The 12,827-nt window shown below is 42.6% G+C and overlaps 2 protein-coding genes across 6 annotated transcripts in view; one reads left to right on the plus strand and one right to left on the minus strand.

Annotated features, from left to right (window-relative positions):
- The first annotated feature begins 2,304 nt into the window (after positions 1–2,304).
- Positions 2,305–4,679, plus strand: LOC114294229 (putative LRR receptor-like serine/threonine-protein kinase At3g47570). Its single transcript, XM_028238354.2, has 2 exons — positions 2,305–3,358; positions 4,033–4,679. Exons 1-2 carry the CDS (start codon positions 2,305–2,307, stop codon positions 4,419–4,421), a joined length of 1,443 nt encoding a protein of 480 aa, XP_028094155.2. The 3' UTR covers positions 4,422–4,679.
- The window catches only part of LOC114294243 (protein AE7), a 28,077-nt gene continuing 19,247 nt past the window's right edge, over positions 3,998–12,827 (minus strand). For 4 of the 5 annotated variants that reach the window (XM_082901992.1, XM_082901994.1, XM_082901995.1 and 1 more), the window contains 4 exons: positions 7,373–7,476; positions 7,179–7,278; positions 6,310–6,355; positions 5,323–5,543 (listed from right to left, as the gene is read on the minus strand). In XM_082901992.1, the coding sequence (XP_082758118.1) occupies positions 5,443–5,543; positions 6,310–6,355; positions 7,179–7,278; positions 7,373–7,476 (351 nt within the window). In that variant the 3' untranslated portion in view covers positions 5,323–5,442. Of the gene's footprint in view, positions 4,324–5,322; positions 5,544–6,309; positions 6,356–7,178; positions 7,279–7,372; positions 7,477–12,827 lie in introns of those variants that run through there. The other variant, XM_082901993.1, reaches the window with a different exon arrangement.

The following is a 12,827-nucleotide window of genomic DNA, read 5'->3' on the forward strand; positions in this document are numbered from 1 at the left end:
AGTCACAATTACAATTTGTTATCTAATCAAGTTAGACACACAATTTACAGACCGTAATCACATTATTAGTGATTGATGTTTCCATGGCTTTATCCAATTTCTTAGTATAATTTATTCTCATAATTCATATATCAAATCATTTATCCCATCTAATACTGGTATAACTTATCGTATAATCCTATTAATAATCTCATTCGTATCCAATCACATAAAATTTAATCCTGTTGTACAATGACAAACAGTCGTTAGATTTGAAATCACCAAACTGATGACATTATGTTTAGAAAAATGAGTGGAGTCTACTTGATCCACCTTGATTAACTGGGTGAGAGACAAGGTCAATATCAATTTTACGTTTTTTGCGTGGCCTCATTGATTGGGAACCCCGCGTACACGTTATTACGAACATGTTGTGATTTTGAGTGGTTGCAGAAACATAAGGATAGTCACATTTTCAGTAAGAAGGGTACATCAGGGTCACATTTTTCAAGTCATTTTGAGTGGTTGCAGAAACATAAGGATAATCAAGCTCAGTAGATGGACTTAACCCAACGAATTCTCTCAAATAATGAGTAGGCTTGCTATGAATTTTGGCAAAAACTTTTACCCTTCTCCTTTTATTTTTTCCTTTCATCTTCTAAAACACAAGATGGAGCAGAACACCATGCTTTACAGGCCAAGTTCCTTCTTGCTTTTCCCTTACGTTATTATTATTATCTTTTACATGAACTCTGTTCCCACTTTTGGTTTCACAAATGAGACAGATATGCAAGCTTTGCTAGCCATCAAGAATGGAATACAGGAAGATCCTTTCAAGGTCTTTAGCTCATGGAACAGTTCTCATCATTTCTGCAAATGGCAAGGAGTTACTTGCAGTCAGAGGCATCACCAGAGAGTGTGCGCTCTAAACCTTTCATCACTTAAATTATCAGCTTCCTTGTCTCCTCACATAGGAAACCTTACCTTCCTTCGAGTGATCGACCTTGTGGACAACAACTTCCATGGAGTGATTCCACAAGCAGTTGGTCGATTGTTCAGAATTCGGTCACTTTATCTTGGAAACAACTCTTTCAAGGGAGAATTTCCTGTTAATGTGACACATTGTTCAGACCTTAGAATCATCAATTTAATCAAGAACAATCTCAGCGGGAAGGTTCCTACTCAGCTCGGTTCTCTGCCCAAGCTTGAATATTTAGACCTAACTCAGAATCACTTTATTGCGACAATCCCACCAGCACTTGGGAACCTCTCGGCTCTACGTTGGCTTTATATGTTAACCAACAATTTACAAGGCCAAATTCCAATTGAACTTGGAAAGCCCTCAAACTTAGAAGTGCTTCAGTTGTCTGATAACAAGCTGACTGGTACGATTCCTTCTGCTCTTTTCAACATTTCTAAAATCCATTATCTAGCTCTAGCCTCAAATCAATTCCATGGAAGCTTGCCCCCTAATCTAGGCCTCGTTTTTCCAAAACTTGAAACAATTTTGATTGGAGCAAACTGGTTCTCTGGGACCATTCCTGGCTCGCTGGCCAATGCATCAGGTCTCATACAGATTTCTTTTGCTGAAAATTCTTTCACTGGGGGCATACCACAGAACTTGGGTGATCTTCAACAACTTGAAGTTTTACAATTTGGGGGTAATCCGCTTGCGGCTGAGAAAGCGAATGACTTGCACTTTCTCACCACCTTGACTAACTGCACCAAACTCAGGTGGTTGGTTCTGTATAACAATCAGCTTGGAGTTGTGTTGCCCACTTCGATTGGTAATCTCTCCACCAAGCTCGTAGGACTGAATTTGGATCAGAACTACATATCAGGAAGCATACCTCCGGAAATTGGGAGCATTGTCACCTTGGAGGTGCTTACATTAAATGACAACCATCTCACTGGCAACATTCCCAATTCCATTGGAAAATTTATAATGATGCAAGAGATCTATCTGTCCAACAACAAAATATCGGGGAAGATTCCAGCCACCTTTGGTAACATGTCAAAACTTAGTATTCTTTTGTCGAATCAAAATATGCTAGATGGAAATATACCTGTTTCTTTGGGTAATTGTGTGAATCTACAAGAACTGGATCTTTCACAAAATCGCCTTACCGGCATGATACCTAAACAAATTGTTGGACTTCCTTCACTCACTCTAGGCCTCTCTGTAGCTCAGAATTTCCTAGCAGGACCACTGCCATCAGAAGTGAGTTATATGAAAATATTGGGCTATTCGATGTTTCAAGAAACCAACTATGAGGAAACATTCCAAGCACTCTTGGTGATTGTCTAGTGTTGGAATTTCTTAATATGGGGGGTAACCATTTTGAAGGTACTATTCCACCATCTTTCAAACAATTAAGGGGTATTCAAATACTAGATCTTTCAAATAATAATTTGTCTGGCAAGATTCCGAGTTTTCTAGGCGATTTTTCTTTGATTCAATACCTCAACCTTTCCTATAATAAGTTTGAGGGTGAAGTTCCAAGTAAAGGAGTGTTTAGCAATATTAGTGCATTCTCAATTGGGGGAAATAGCAAGCTTTGTGGAGGAAATAAAGCATTGCAATTGCCTGCATGTCCCACAAAAATTTCAAAGAAACAAGAAAAGCATTTATCCAATAGAGTACTAATTATTGCAATTAGTGTTCCTGTCTGCATCATTTTGCTGCTCGCATGCATTTGTGTGACTCTGTATTGGAAAAAAAGGTTGAAAGTGAAAACAACTTCAACCTTGTCTCTTGGGAACCAGTACCCAAATCTTCCTTATGCAGAACTTCTTCAGGCAACTGAAGGATTCTCCCCAAGAAATTTGATTGGCGAGGGAAGCTACGGTTCTGTGTACAAAGGGATTCTCAATTCTGAAACTATAAGAGCAATTGCAGTCAAGGTACTCAATCTTCAAGTAAGGGGAGCCAGCAAGAGTTTCTTGGCAGAATGTGAAGCATTGAGGAACATCCGACATCGAAATCTTGTTAAGATAGTCACTGCTTGCTCAAGCATAGACTTCAAAGGCAATGAGTTCAAGGCTTTGGTCTTTGAATACATATCCAATGGGAGTCTTGAGAGCTGGCTACATTCTAGATCAGCGAACAAGGAGGACTCCAGGAACTTGAGCCTTGTTCAAAGGCTTAATATTGCAGTTGATGTAGCGTCTGCATTGGATTATCTTCACAACCACTGTGAAACACCTGTCATTCACTGTGACTTGAAACCGAGCAATGTTCTTCTTGATGATGATCTCTCCGCCCGTGTAAGCGATTTTGGTTTGGCAAGACTTTGTCTGACCGAGACCAGTGCATCCACTCATACACACAGCAGTACTTCAAGTAGAATTAGAGGAACAATTGGATATATGGCTCCAGGTAAGTTTATGAATTTTATAGATCTTTTGTTAAAGTTCTCACTCTAAATTGTGTTTTACACTAAAAGGATCAGTATGTGTATCAAACTATGCGAATTCAGTTACATTATTTGAACCTCATGTTTGGAAAAGACTACCTTTTACATAACGAGATTAATCAGTATTCAATTGCAACTGCAATTAAATTGAATATACTAAATTTTCATGTGATGTCAAAAGCTTTTTTATCTGTCAAAATACTGATCTTAGAATTTTCTGGAAGTTTAGCCCCTTCAGCAATTTCGACCCTCTGTATTGCATGTTAGTAATGGAGAGGCTCCATTATATTATCTAACGGTAAGTGTAATGATCTTTCCATAATCATAAATTTGCGTTCTTATTTTATAATCATTAGATACGTAACGGAAATCTTCCATTACATAGGATCAAAGTCCGGTATTGTTATTTGTTTATTAAGTGTTCAGTGTTTTCATTTTCTAAAAAACACAAAAAAAAAAATATTTTTTGCTAACTGTTTCTGGAAATTTTTCTCAAAAAACAACCAACTTTTTGGACAACACCAAAAGGTTATTTTCGAATTTTTAAAAAATGTTAATGCACAAAAATTTAAAATATGATACGAAAATGAAGAAAACAAAAATAATATCAAACTGTTGCGATTGTTTCTACTTGCAGAATATGCTGTAGGTGGGGAAGCATCAATAAAAGGTGATGTGTATAGTTATGGAATTGTTTTACTAGAGATGTTTACGGGAAAAAGACCAACAGACAACATGTTTACAGACAATTTCAATCTCCATAACCATGTTAAGATGGCTGCTGCTGAGCAGGTGATGGAGATTGTTGATCCCTCACTGATTTCGGAAGGACCAACTGAATCAAATAGGACTACTGGAAGCAGCAGAGGCAATGTTGTTAGGACACTGAAGTGCTTGGGATGTATCCTTCAAATTGGAGTTATGTGTTCTGCAGATTTACCAAGTGAAAGAATGAATATTGGTGATGCTCTCAATGAACTGCAAGTGATTAGAGATGTTTATCTCGGAAAAAGAGAGATGAAATGAACAAGATGACAAGATCATCATCGTAGTTTTCTGTTGTGTCACTGTATTCATCTCAGTTATGAGTAAATTCTGAGATACCTGAATAACATAATTGTATAATTGTTTCTTGTTTGATGCAGCTTATTTATGGAAACTTCTCGCTTAAAATAAAAATCAGTAAATAAGTAGACATTTTGTCTCCGGATGTAAGGGATTTTGAATTTTGATGGTGTATCCAAGAAAAACTTAAAGGCCCAATGTTACGGACCTATCTGATCATCTTTTGCATTTTGTTCAGTGATTTTTATAATGTTTTGTGCTGCCATATTTCAGTTCTGAATACACGCTGATTGAATTCAGCTCAAGCCCAAGTTATCAATATCGGAGAGACACAAAACACAAATAAAAATAAGAAGAAGAAACAAAATCAAGCTTTTAAGAATTACTGCAAGAGATTCGTTCATTATTTTTTGGTTTTGGTTAAAGAACAAAAAAAATAAAGGCTACAAAAGCATAACAGGCTACTTTAATTTGGATTATCTAGAATTGCAATAAGTAATTTAAATATTATCTTTATGGTACAAAAACAGCAAAATTGCAAAGAAATAAAGAATAAATGGGAAGAACACAGAACAATGATCAGCTCACTAACTAATGACTATTATTTCTCACAACACTGGTCTCGTTTGAAAACATGTTATTTTAATAATTTTTTAGTTTTTTTGATTAAAGTATGAGGTAAAAAGAATTAGTATGTTTGGAATGATTTTTTGATTTTTTACGAAAAAATATGCAAAAAGTAAAAAGAAAAATGGAATCTTTGACTTTTTGGTATATGTTATTTGTTTTTTAATTTTTTTAGTCACTTTTTACTTTTAGGCTAAAATAGTGAGTTGCCAAACGAGGATCAACAATACTCGCATGCTAACAAATCCAACAAAAAATTAAAAAAGGAAAAATGTGTAATTTGGGAGTAGAACAAGATTTGATACCAAGAAAGCATCAGATGTAATCAAACAGTACATGTATGGATGGTACCCTTTCAAGCATAAGATGGAGCCAGACATTCGTCAACCATATCTACAAGGTTGGGATTTTCCAAAGCGGCTGCCACCCGTTCTTTATCATTCAACTGTTTATTCACTGTCAACAGAAAGGTGCACAACAAACATCATAAATCTTTTTATAAGATTTAGGATTACAGAGTGACTCAGCATTATAAATTGATAATCAACAACTCAGATCACATTGCATTCAAGGCTATTAAAATCGGAATCCTACGTAAAATCGGTACGAGGGTCTCATGGATTGGATCAAGGACTGTAAGATACTATTTTCCATTAAAAATAAGGTTAAAATACAAATTAAGATGATACATATAAAAAATAATGCAAAAAGTTACAAATCTAGTGATCCTACTTTAGACCTACACAATCCTACTTCCGATCATGCAATAACACTAATCCTACAAGAATTTGGATCATTTTAACAATTTAGGAGATCTTACAATCCCAATCACAATTTTGATAACCACGATTGCATTAAATACATTAAGTTAATGATATTGCTCTTTAGGAGTAGATGAAGGAAACATTACCGAGAGACAGCCTCCACTTGGTCAATGAAGCTTAAAGAAACTTCATATTCAGTTAAAGATGGATTGTGTAATCACAAAGATGGAGGTTATATGTTTAGTTTATTTGTTTAATAGGTAGATGATAGATTGAAGGCGTTCCACGAAGAAGACCTGAATTGATGTCTCAAACTCTTTACAAACTTGACCTGGCGAGTTTGTAGAATTAATAGTGGGCCACAAGGTGCTTTTCGTATAATTAGATGTATACCACAGAGATGATAGCAACACATACATGTCTGAGAGAGAGAGAGAGAGAGAGAGAGAGAGAGAAACCTGCAGCTTCAGTTGCGTGAGTTCCAGGTGCTACCCTGATATCCACCTGGAACAGTAACAAGAGATGTGAAGAAAGAGTAAGACAACCTAAAACTAAAGGCTGTATTATTTATTATATTGAAAAGCAAAATTGAAGGCTGTTTTATATTGTTAATTTTACCAAAAGCATCACTTGTTGGATTTTTCAACTGAAGTTTCAGACAATTTTTGCTAATTCAATTTTTGGGGGAATTAGTAAGTCTATACATAATATTATTAAGAAAGAAGGTAAGACTCTAAACCCAGAACTTTGGAACTTTAAGCTTAACATATACTGTGTGTATATGTGTATACATATGCTTTTCCTGCTGCGGTAAGGCTTTGGCTGCAGAACATGTTTCGTGGCCTGGAGTGATTATTAGGCGGTGAATATGCTATTCTACTGCCTACTTTTCCCTTCCTTACTGTTTGTTTTGACACACACCCACATCCCACATACCCAGGGATAACCCTGAGAACCTTTAACCATGAAAAGCCTCTCATACACCAATCTTTAGAGGTCTGTGCATTGCTATTCACCTACTCAAATAAGAGAAAAATAAATAAATAAATAAATAAATAAAATAGGGGTAGCACATGCAAGAATGGTACATAAGCTCCGGCAGTGCAAGTCAGTTTGTAATCAAGTCAGAGAAGGGAATTTCTCCTATCAACTTTCATCCTTACTTTCACATATATTCAGGCACAACAGCACTTTTGACTACTGGAATTGGATTAATAACTTTATCGACTCCCAAGTCCCAGTGTTCTCTGATGGTACTCATCTAAATACGCAATAAAGACCCATGATGTTGTTAACCAAGCTATCCATGCTAGAATAAAGGTCATACCTTATAATGCAAAGGCAGGCTGCGCATGAGTTTCACTCGCAAGCAAAGGCCGATCACCGTTGCCATACTGCAATGTTCAACTGTTGGAGTGAATGTCACCCTGAATCAGAGAACCATTTTTAATTTAGATGACTGGAGAATGAGACCCAATATGAGAATAAAAAATTTCAACAATACAGGGAATTTGTTTCTACCTCACACAGTTATGCTTGTCATCTACCTCAATTGCATCTTCTGTTATAACCTTCAGCTCTTCCAATGAATAAGGATGCTCCGGATCTTTTATGTCTCTAAGATGATTTGAGAATGTTAAGAAAATCTCAGAGTTCCAAAACTACTTAGCTTCCTTGTACAATTTGGTTTGGTACTATACCTCTCATACTTATATGATAAGGCTTAGTGCCTAATCATATCCCAGGAACAAACTCAAGACAAAAAAGTGAGGAGAAAAACAATAATGCAATGCCAAAAAATCTACACTTATGCTTCCAAGTTCCAACCAAAATATACACTGGTTTTATGTGATATGTTCACATATATACTTGAGAAATGTTTGTGTGTGATTCTTAGATATATGTCCCTACTCCCTAGATGGGCTGAATGGGGAAGAAGATTTTGTGATAATTGACCCCAAGTGGTTAAGATGCAGGCCCCGTCAAACAGAGTTGATGAGTTTATGCATAAATACACACACAAACACACATAAAGTTTTACAAGTAAATATGACGAGTGGATATACCTTTCCAATTTCCACATTTTGCTTTTGAAGCCTCTCTCAATAAAACATGCATAGACATGTCTATATATATGCACAATTGCATGGAGCTTAAATCAGAGAGAGAGAGAGAGAGCACCCCATTGTTACAAAATTCAAGAACAACACCTCAGAGATGCTGCTATTTCTAATTAAATTTGTACATTGTTTTAGAATAAGTACTGAAAGGGGGATTTTCGTAATCTCGGCTTAGGCTGCAGTTTTGGCTGGGTTGAATGTGGTCCAAGCGTATTTGGGCTGAGCTGGGTTGGGCCGAGCCGAGGTGAAGCTTGCTCGGCCGTAGTCCAGACCAGAGTTGGCCGAGAAGATTCTCTGCCAACTTGTCTTCTCTTGTTTGCTCTTTTTAGCTCGGTGATCGTGATCTACTGCAGACCGGCCTAACTTGTCTGGAGCACAGTCGCACCGGAGTGCTGCTGAGCTCGGTTGTGATGGAGCTCGGCGAGTGGCACTGTTGAGCTCGATAAGTAGCTCGGTCGAAGGAGGCCGAGATGATCATCTGCCGATCCGGGTCTTATGGTCGTGCATGTAGCTCGGTGGGAAGATCTCCCTTGGACCGGCCTAACCTATCTGGAGCTCGGCCGTACTGGGGTGCTACAGAGCTCGGTTGTGATGGAGCTCAACGAGTGGCATTGTTAGGCTCAATAAGTAGCTCGGTCGAAGGAGGCCGAGATAATTACGCCGGACTGCCCATTCCCGCCGATGTCAATTAGTGGTTTAATTAGGTGATGTTTGGCTGAATTTGTGCTGACAGATGAGAGAGCAGCTCCACATGTCAATAAGCGAATGGATGCAGAGGTGGGCGCAGAAAAGTGTATAAGCATGATTGCGCCCCCCATGCTAGGCATGGAAGATCATTGGGTGAGAACAACCTAAACACTCAACTCTCTTCCTCTCTCTCTCTCTCTCTATCTCTGAGTGTGTGCTAACTTGACCGTCGGAGGGGTTTTCCGGCCACACACCGCCGGGTAGCTCACCGCCGTTGTGTTCGCAGGTCGATCGGACAGACAAGGAGCTTGGTAGAAAGGAGTACAGGCTCTGCGGAATATTTGCTCCCCGTACAATTGGCGCCGTCTGTGGGAATCTTGATAGAAAAAACTTTGTCTTCCAAGCTCATCTGATCGCCTTCCATGGCAAATAACGACGAAATACCGTTGTCTGCCATCGACGGTGTTACCCTGGAGTCAGCTAGACGGAGTGACGGACTCCCCGCCGTTCTGAACATGGCGGACCTGGAGACTTCCCCTGGAGGACATTCAAGAAATACGCGAGATAAGCGCGCTAGAAGTTTCAGTCACTCGCGGAGCCCAGACGGACTCCGGCGGCGAAGAGAATCGCACGCCAGACGTCTGGAGCACAAGCTAAGGGACCAGGACACCGTCATCCGAAGAATGGCGGCGGAGATGGAAGCTCTGAAACGGCATGTCAAGGGGAAGGGTGTTGCTGGAGTGGGAGACCACAGTGAGCGCACCCAACCCCGCCGTTTAGGCAGTCAGAGCCAACGACAAACTCCCTCCCTTTCTATCACCAGAAGTTACAGGATTGGAGATTCCGACGCGCCTGTAGAGAAGTCTAGCGTGCAAGATAATACCTACCAACCCTCACGTCCGGCGATGACGTCGAGGTATTCCTACTCCGCTCGCTCAGAGGACTTGCGGGTTGTCTTGAAGGAGCGGGCTTGTCGACAAGAGACTCAAAGGGTGCCGGCGCTCCAGCGGCTATCTTATGAGGGTTACGCCAGTGAGGAGGTCATAATGCCGCCACCACACCCAGCCGTGCCCGTCCCTCTAGACACAGATTTGGCGAGACTGAACGCCACCCCCTTCTCCCTGGAGATAGAAACAACGCCGCTCCCCGCGGGCTTTCACCAGCCCAAGTTTACACTCTACGATGGGAAGACCGATCCTTACATGCATGTAAGCCACTTCCGACAGGTCATGGCCGGACATAGGCGGAATAACGCTCTTATGTGCCTAATCTTCCCGTTGAGTTTGGGCGAGCTGGGCTTGAAATGGTTTGAGAGGCTGCCGGAGGGAAGTATCGAATGGTGGCAGTAGTTGGCGGAAGCCTTTGTAACTCGTTTCAAGACAAACACTAAAACGCCGAAGGAGGTGGACCACCTTCTCAGTGTCAAAATGGAGTCGAGCGACACACTCAAGACATACAACTCCAGATACTGGGAAACCTTCAATGAGATTTTAGATTGCCCGATCAACCTGGCAATCATCCAATATAAGCGCGGTCTCCCGGTCGGACATAGGCTGCGGGACTCGCTTACCATGAACCAGCCGACATCCATGGGCCAACTAATGCAGCGCATCAATGAGCACATCCGAGTCGAAGACGATGCAGCTGCAGCTACCGTGACGACAAGTCCGGTAGTAGAGAATAAGAGAGTAGTGCGAAAGGTTCACGCAGTCAGACAAGATGATGGCCATGCAAACCACCATGGAAGAGATATAGGGAGTTCGGTTTTTGGAAGACGTCTATAAGAAGGCCGAGGAAAAGGGGCATAAAACTCGCAGAATGTAAATGGCCGATCCATTTTCAAAACATCGAACTTTGCCAATCTAAAGTTTTGTTCTTAGTTCTATTTTTGTAACCCTTTTTGCCATTGGCACAATGAAACAAGCAGACCATTTTCTTGAGAATTGTTGTATTTTTGCCTCGCCAAACGGATTTAGTGCGGCCCAAGGGGCAACTAACAATCATTTTGACGGAAAGATCAAAATTCCTTGCAGGGCGGATTTTGCTCGGCAAGAAATTTGTTGATGGTTTTGATCAACTTTGGAATTCCTTGCCGGTCGGATTTTGCTTGGCAAGAGGTTTGTTGATGGTTTTGATCAACTTCGGAATTCCTTGCCGGTCGGATTTTGCTCGGCAAGAGGTTTGTTGACGGTTTTGATCAACTTTGGAATTCCTTGCCGATTGGATTTTGCTGGACAAGAGGTTTGTTGATGATTTTATCAACTCTGGAATTCTTTGTCGGATGAATTTTACTCGGCAAGAGGTTTGTTGATGGTTTTAATCAACTTTGGAATTCCTTGCCGAGCTGATGTTGCTCGCCAAGAAGGGAGTCGCGGAGTGGACCTTGCTCCCGCTCTTGGAGTTCCGTGCCAAGCTGATCTTGCTCGCCAAAAAGAAAGTCGCGGAGCGGACCTTGTTCGCCTTCTTTGGAGTTCCTTTCCAAACTGATCTTGCTCACCAAGAAGCAAGTCCCGGAGCAGACCTTGTTCCCGCTCTTGGAGTTCCTTGCCGAGCTGATCTTGCTTGCTAAGAAGCAAATCGCGGAGCGGACCTTGCTCGTCTTGGAGTTCCTTGCCGAGCTGACCTTGCACGCCGAGAAGGGAGTCGCGGAGCGGACCTTGCTCACCTTCTTTGGAGTTCCTTGCCGAGCAGACCTTGCTCGCCAAGAAGGGAGTCGCCGAGCGGACCTTGCTCGCCGACCTTGGAATTCCTTGCCGAGCTAATCTTGCTCGCCAAGAAGGAAGTCGCGGAGGGGACCTTGCTCGCCGACCTTTGAGTTCCTTGCCGAGCTGACCTTGCTCGCCAAGAAGGGAGTCGCCGAGCGGACCTTGCTCGCCGACCTTGGAGTTCCTTGCCGAGCTGATCTTGCTCGCCAAGAAGAAAGTCGCGGAGCGGACCTTGCTCGTCTTCTTTGGAGTTCCTTGCCGAGCTGATCTTGCTCGCCAAGAAACAAGTCACGGAGCGGACCTTGCTCCCGCTCTTGGAATTTCTTGCCGAGCTGATCTTGCTCGCCAAGAAGCAAATCACGGAGTGGACCTAGCTCGCCTTGGAGTTCCTTACCGAGCTGACTTTGCTCGCCGAGAAGGGAGTCGCGGAACGGACCTTGCTCGCCTTCTTTGGAGTTCCTTGCCGAGCTGATCTTGCTCGCCAAGAAGCAAGTCGCGGAGCGGACCTAGCTCGCCTTGGAGTTTCTTGCCGAGCAGACCTTGCTCGCCGACCTTGGAATTCCTTGCCGAGCTAATCTTGCTCGCCAAGAAGGAAGTCGCGGAGCGGACCATGCTCGTCGACCTTGGAGTTCCTTGCCGAGCTGACCTTGCTCGCCAAGAAGAAAGTCGCCGAGCTAACCTTGCTCGCCAACCTTGGAATTCCTTGCTGAGCTGATCTTGCTCACCAAGAAACAAGTCGCAGAGCGGACCTTGCTCCCGCTCTTGGAGTTTCTTGCCGAGCTGATCTTGCTTGCCAAGAAGCAAGTCGCGGAGTGGACCTAGCTCGCCTTGGAGTTCCTTGCTGAGCTGACCTTGCTCGCCAAGAAGCAAGTCGCGGAGCGGACCTTGCTCCCGCTCTTGGAGTTCATTGCCGAGCTGATCTTGCTTGCCAAGAAGCAAGTCGCGGAGCGGACCTAACTCGCCTTGGAGTTCCTTGCCGAGCTGACCTTGCTCGCCAAGAAGGGGGTCGCGGAGCGAACCTTGCTCGCCGACCTTGGAGTTCCTTGCCGAGCTGATCTTGCTCGCCAAGAGACAAGTCGCGGAGCGGACCTTGCTCGCCTACCTTGGAGTTCCTTGCCGAGCTGATCTTGCTCGCCAAGAAGGAAGTTGCGGAAGGGACCTTGCTCGCCTTCTTTGGAGTTTCTTGCCGAGCTGATCTTGCTCGCCAAGAAGAAAGTTGCGGAGCGGACCTTGCTCGCCTTCTTTGGAGTTTCTTGCCGAGCTGATCTTGCTCGCCAAGAAGAAAGTTGCGGAGCAGACCTTGCTCGCTTTCTTTAGAGTTCCTTGCCGAGCTGATCTTGCTCACCAAGAAGGAAGTTACGGAACGGACCTTGCTCGCCTTCTTTGGAGTTCCTTGCCGAGCTGATCTTGCTCGCCAAGAAGCAAGTTGCCGAGTGGACCTTGCTCGCTGACCTTGGAGTTCTT

Source organism: Camellia sinensis, chromosome 13, assembly GCF_055761805.1.
Source record: "Camellia sinensis isolate YWXY chromosome 13, ASM5576180v1, whole genome shotgun sequence".
In the NCBI taxonomy this organism is placed as follows: domain Eukaryota; kingdom Viridiplantae; phylum Streptophyta; class Magnoliopsida; order Ericales; family Theaceae; genus Camellia; species Camellia sinensis.

Coding starts and splice junctions, on each gene's coding strand:
- LOC114294229 (XM_028238354.2), top strand. CDS start 2,305: ATGGGGGGTAACCATTTTGAAGGTACTATTCCACCATCTTTCAAACAA. Junction 3,359..4,032: donor AATTGGATATATGGCTCCAG/GTAAGTTTATGA, acceptor TTCTACTTGCAG/AATATGCTGTAGGTGGGGAA.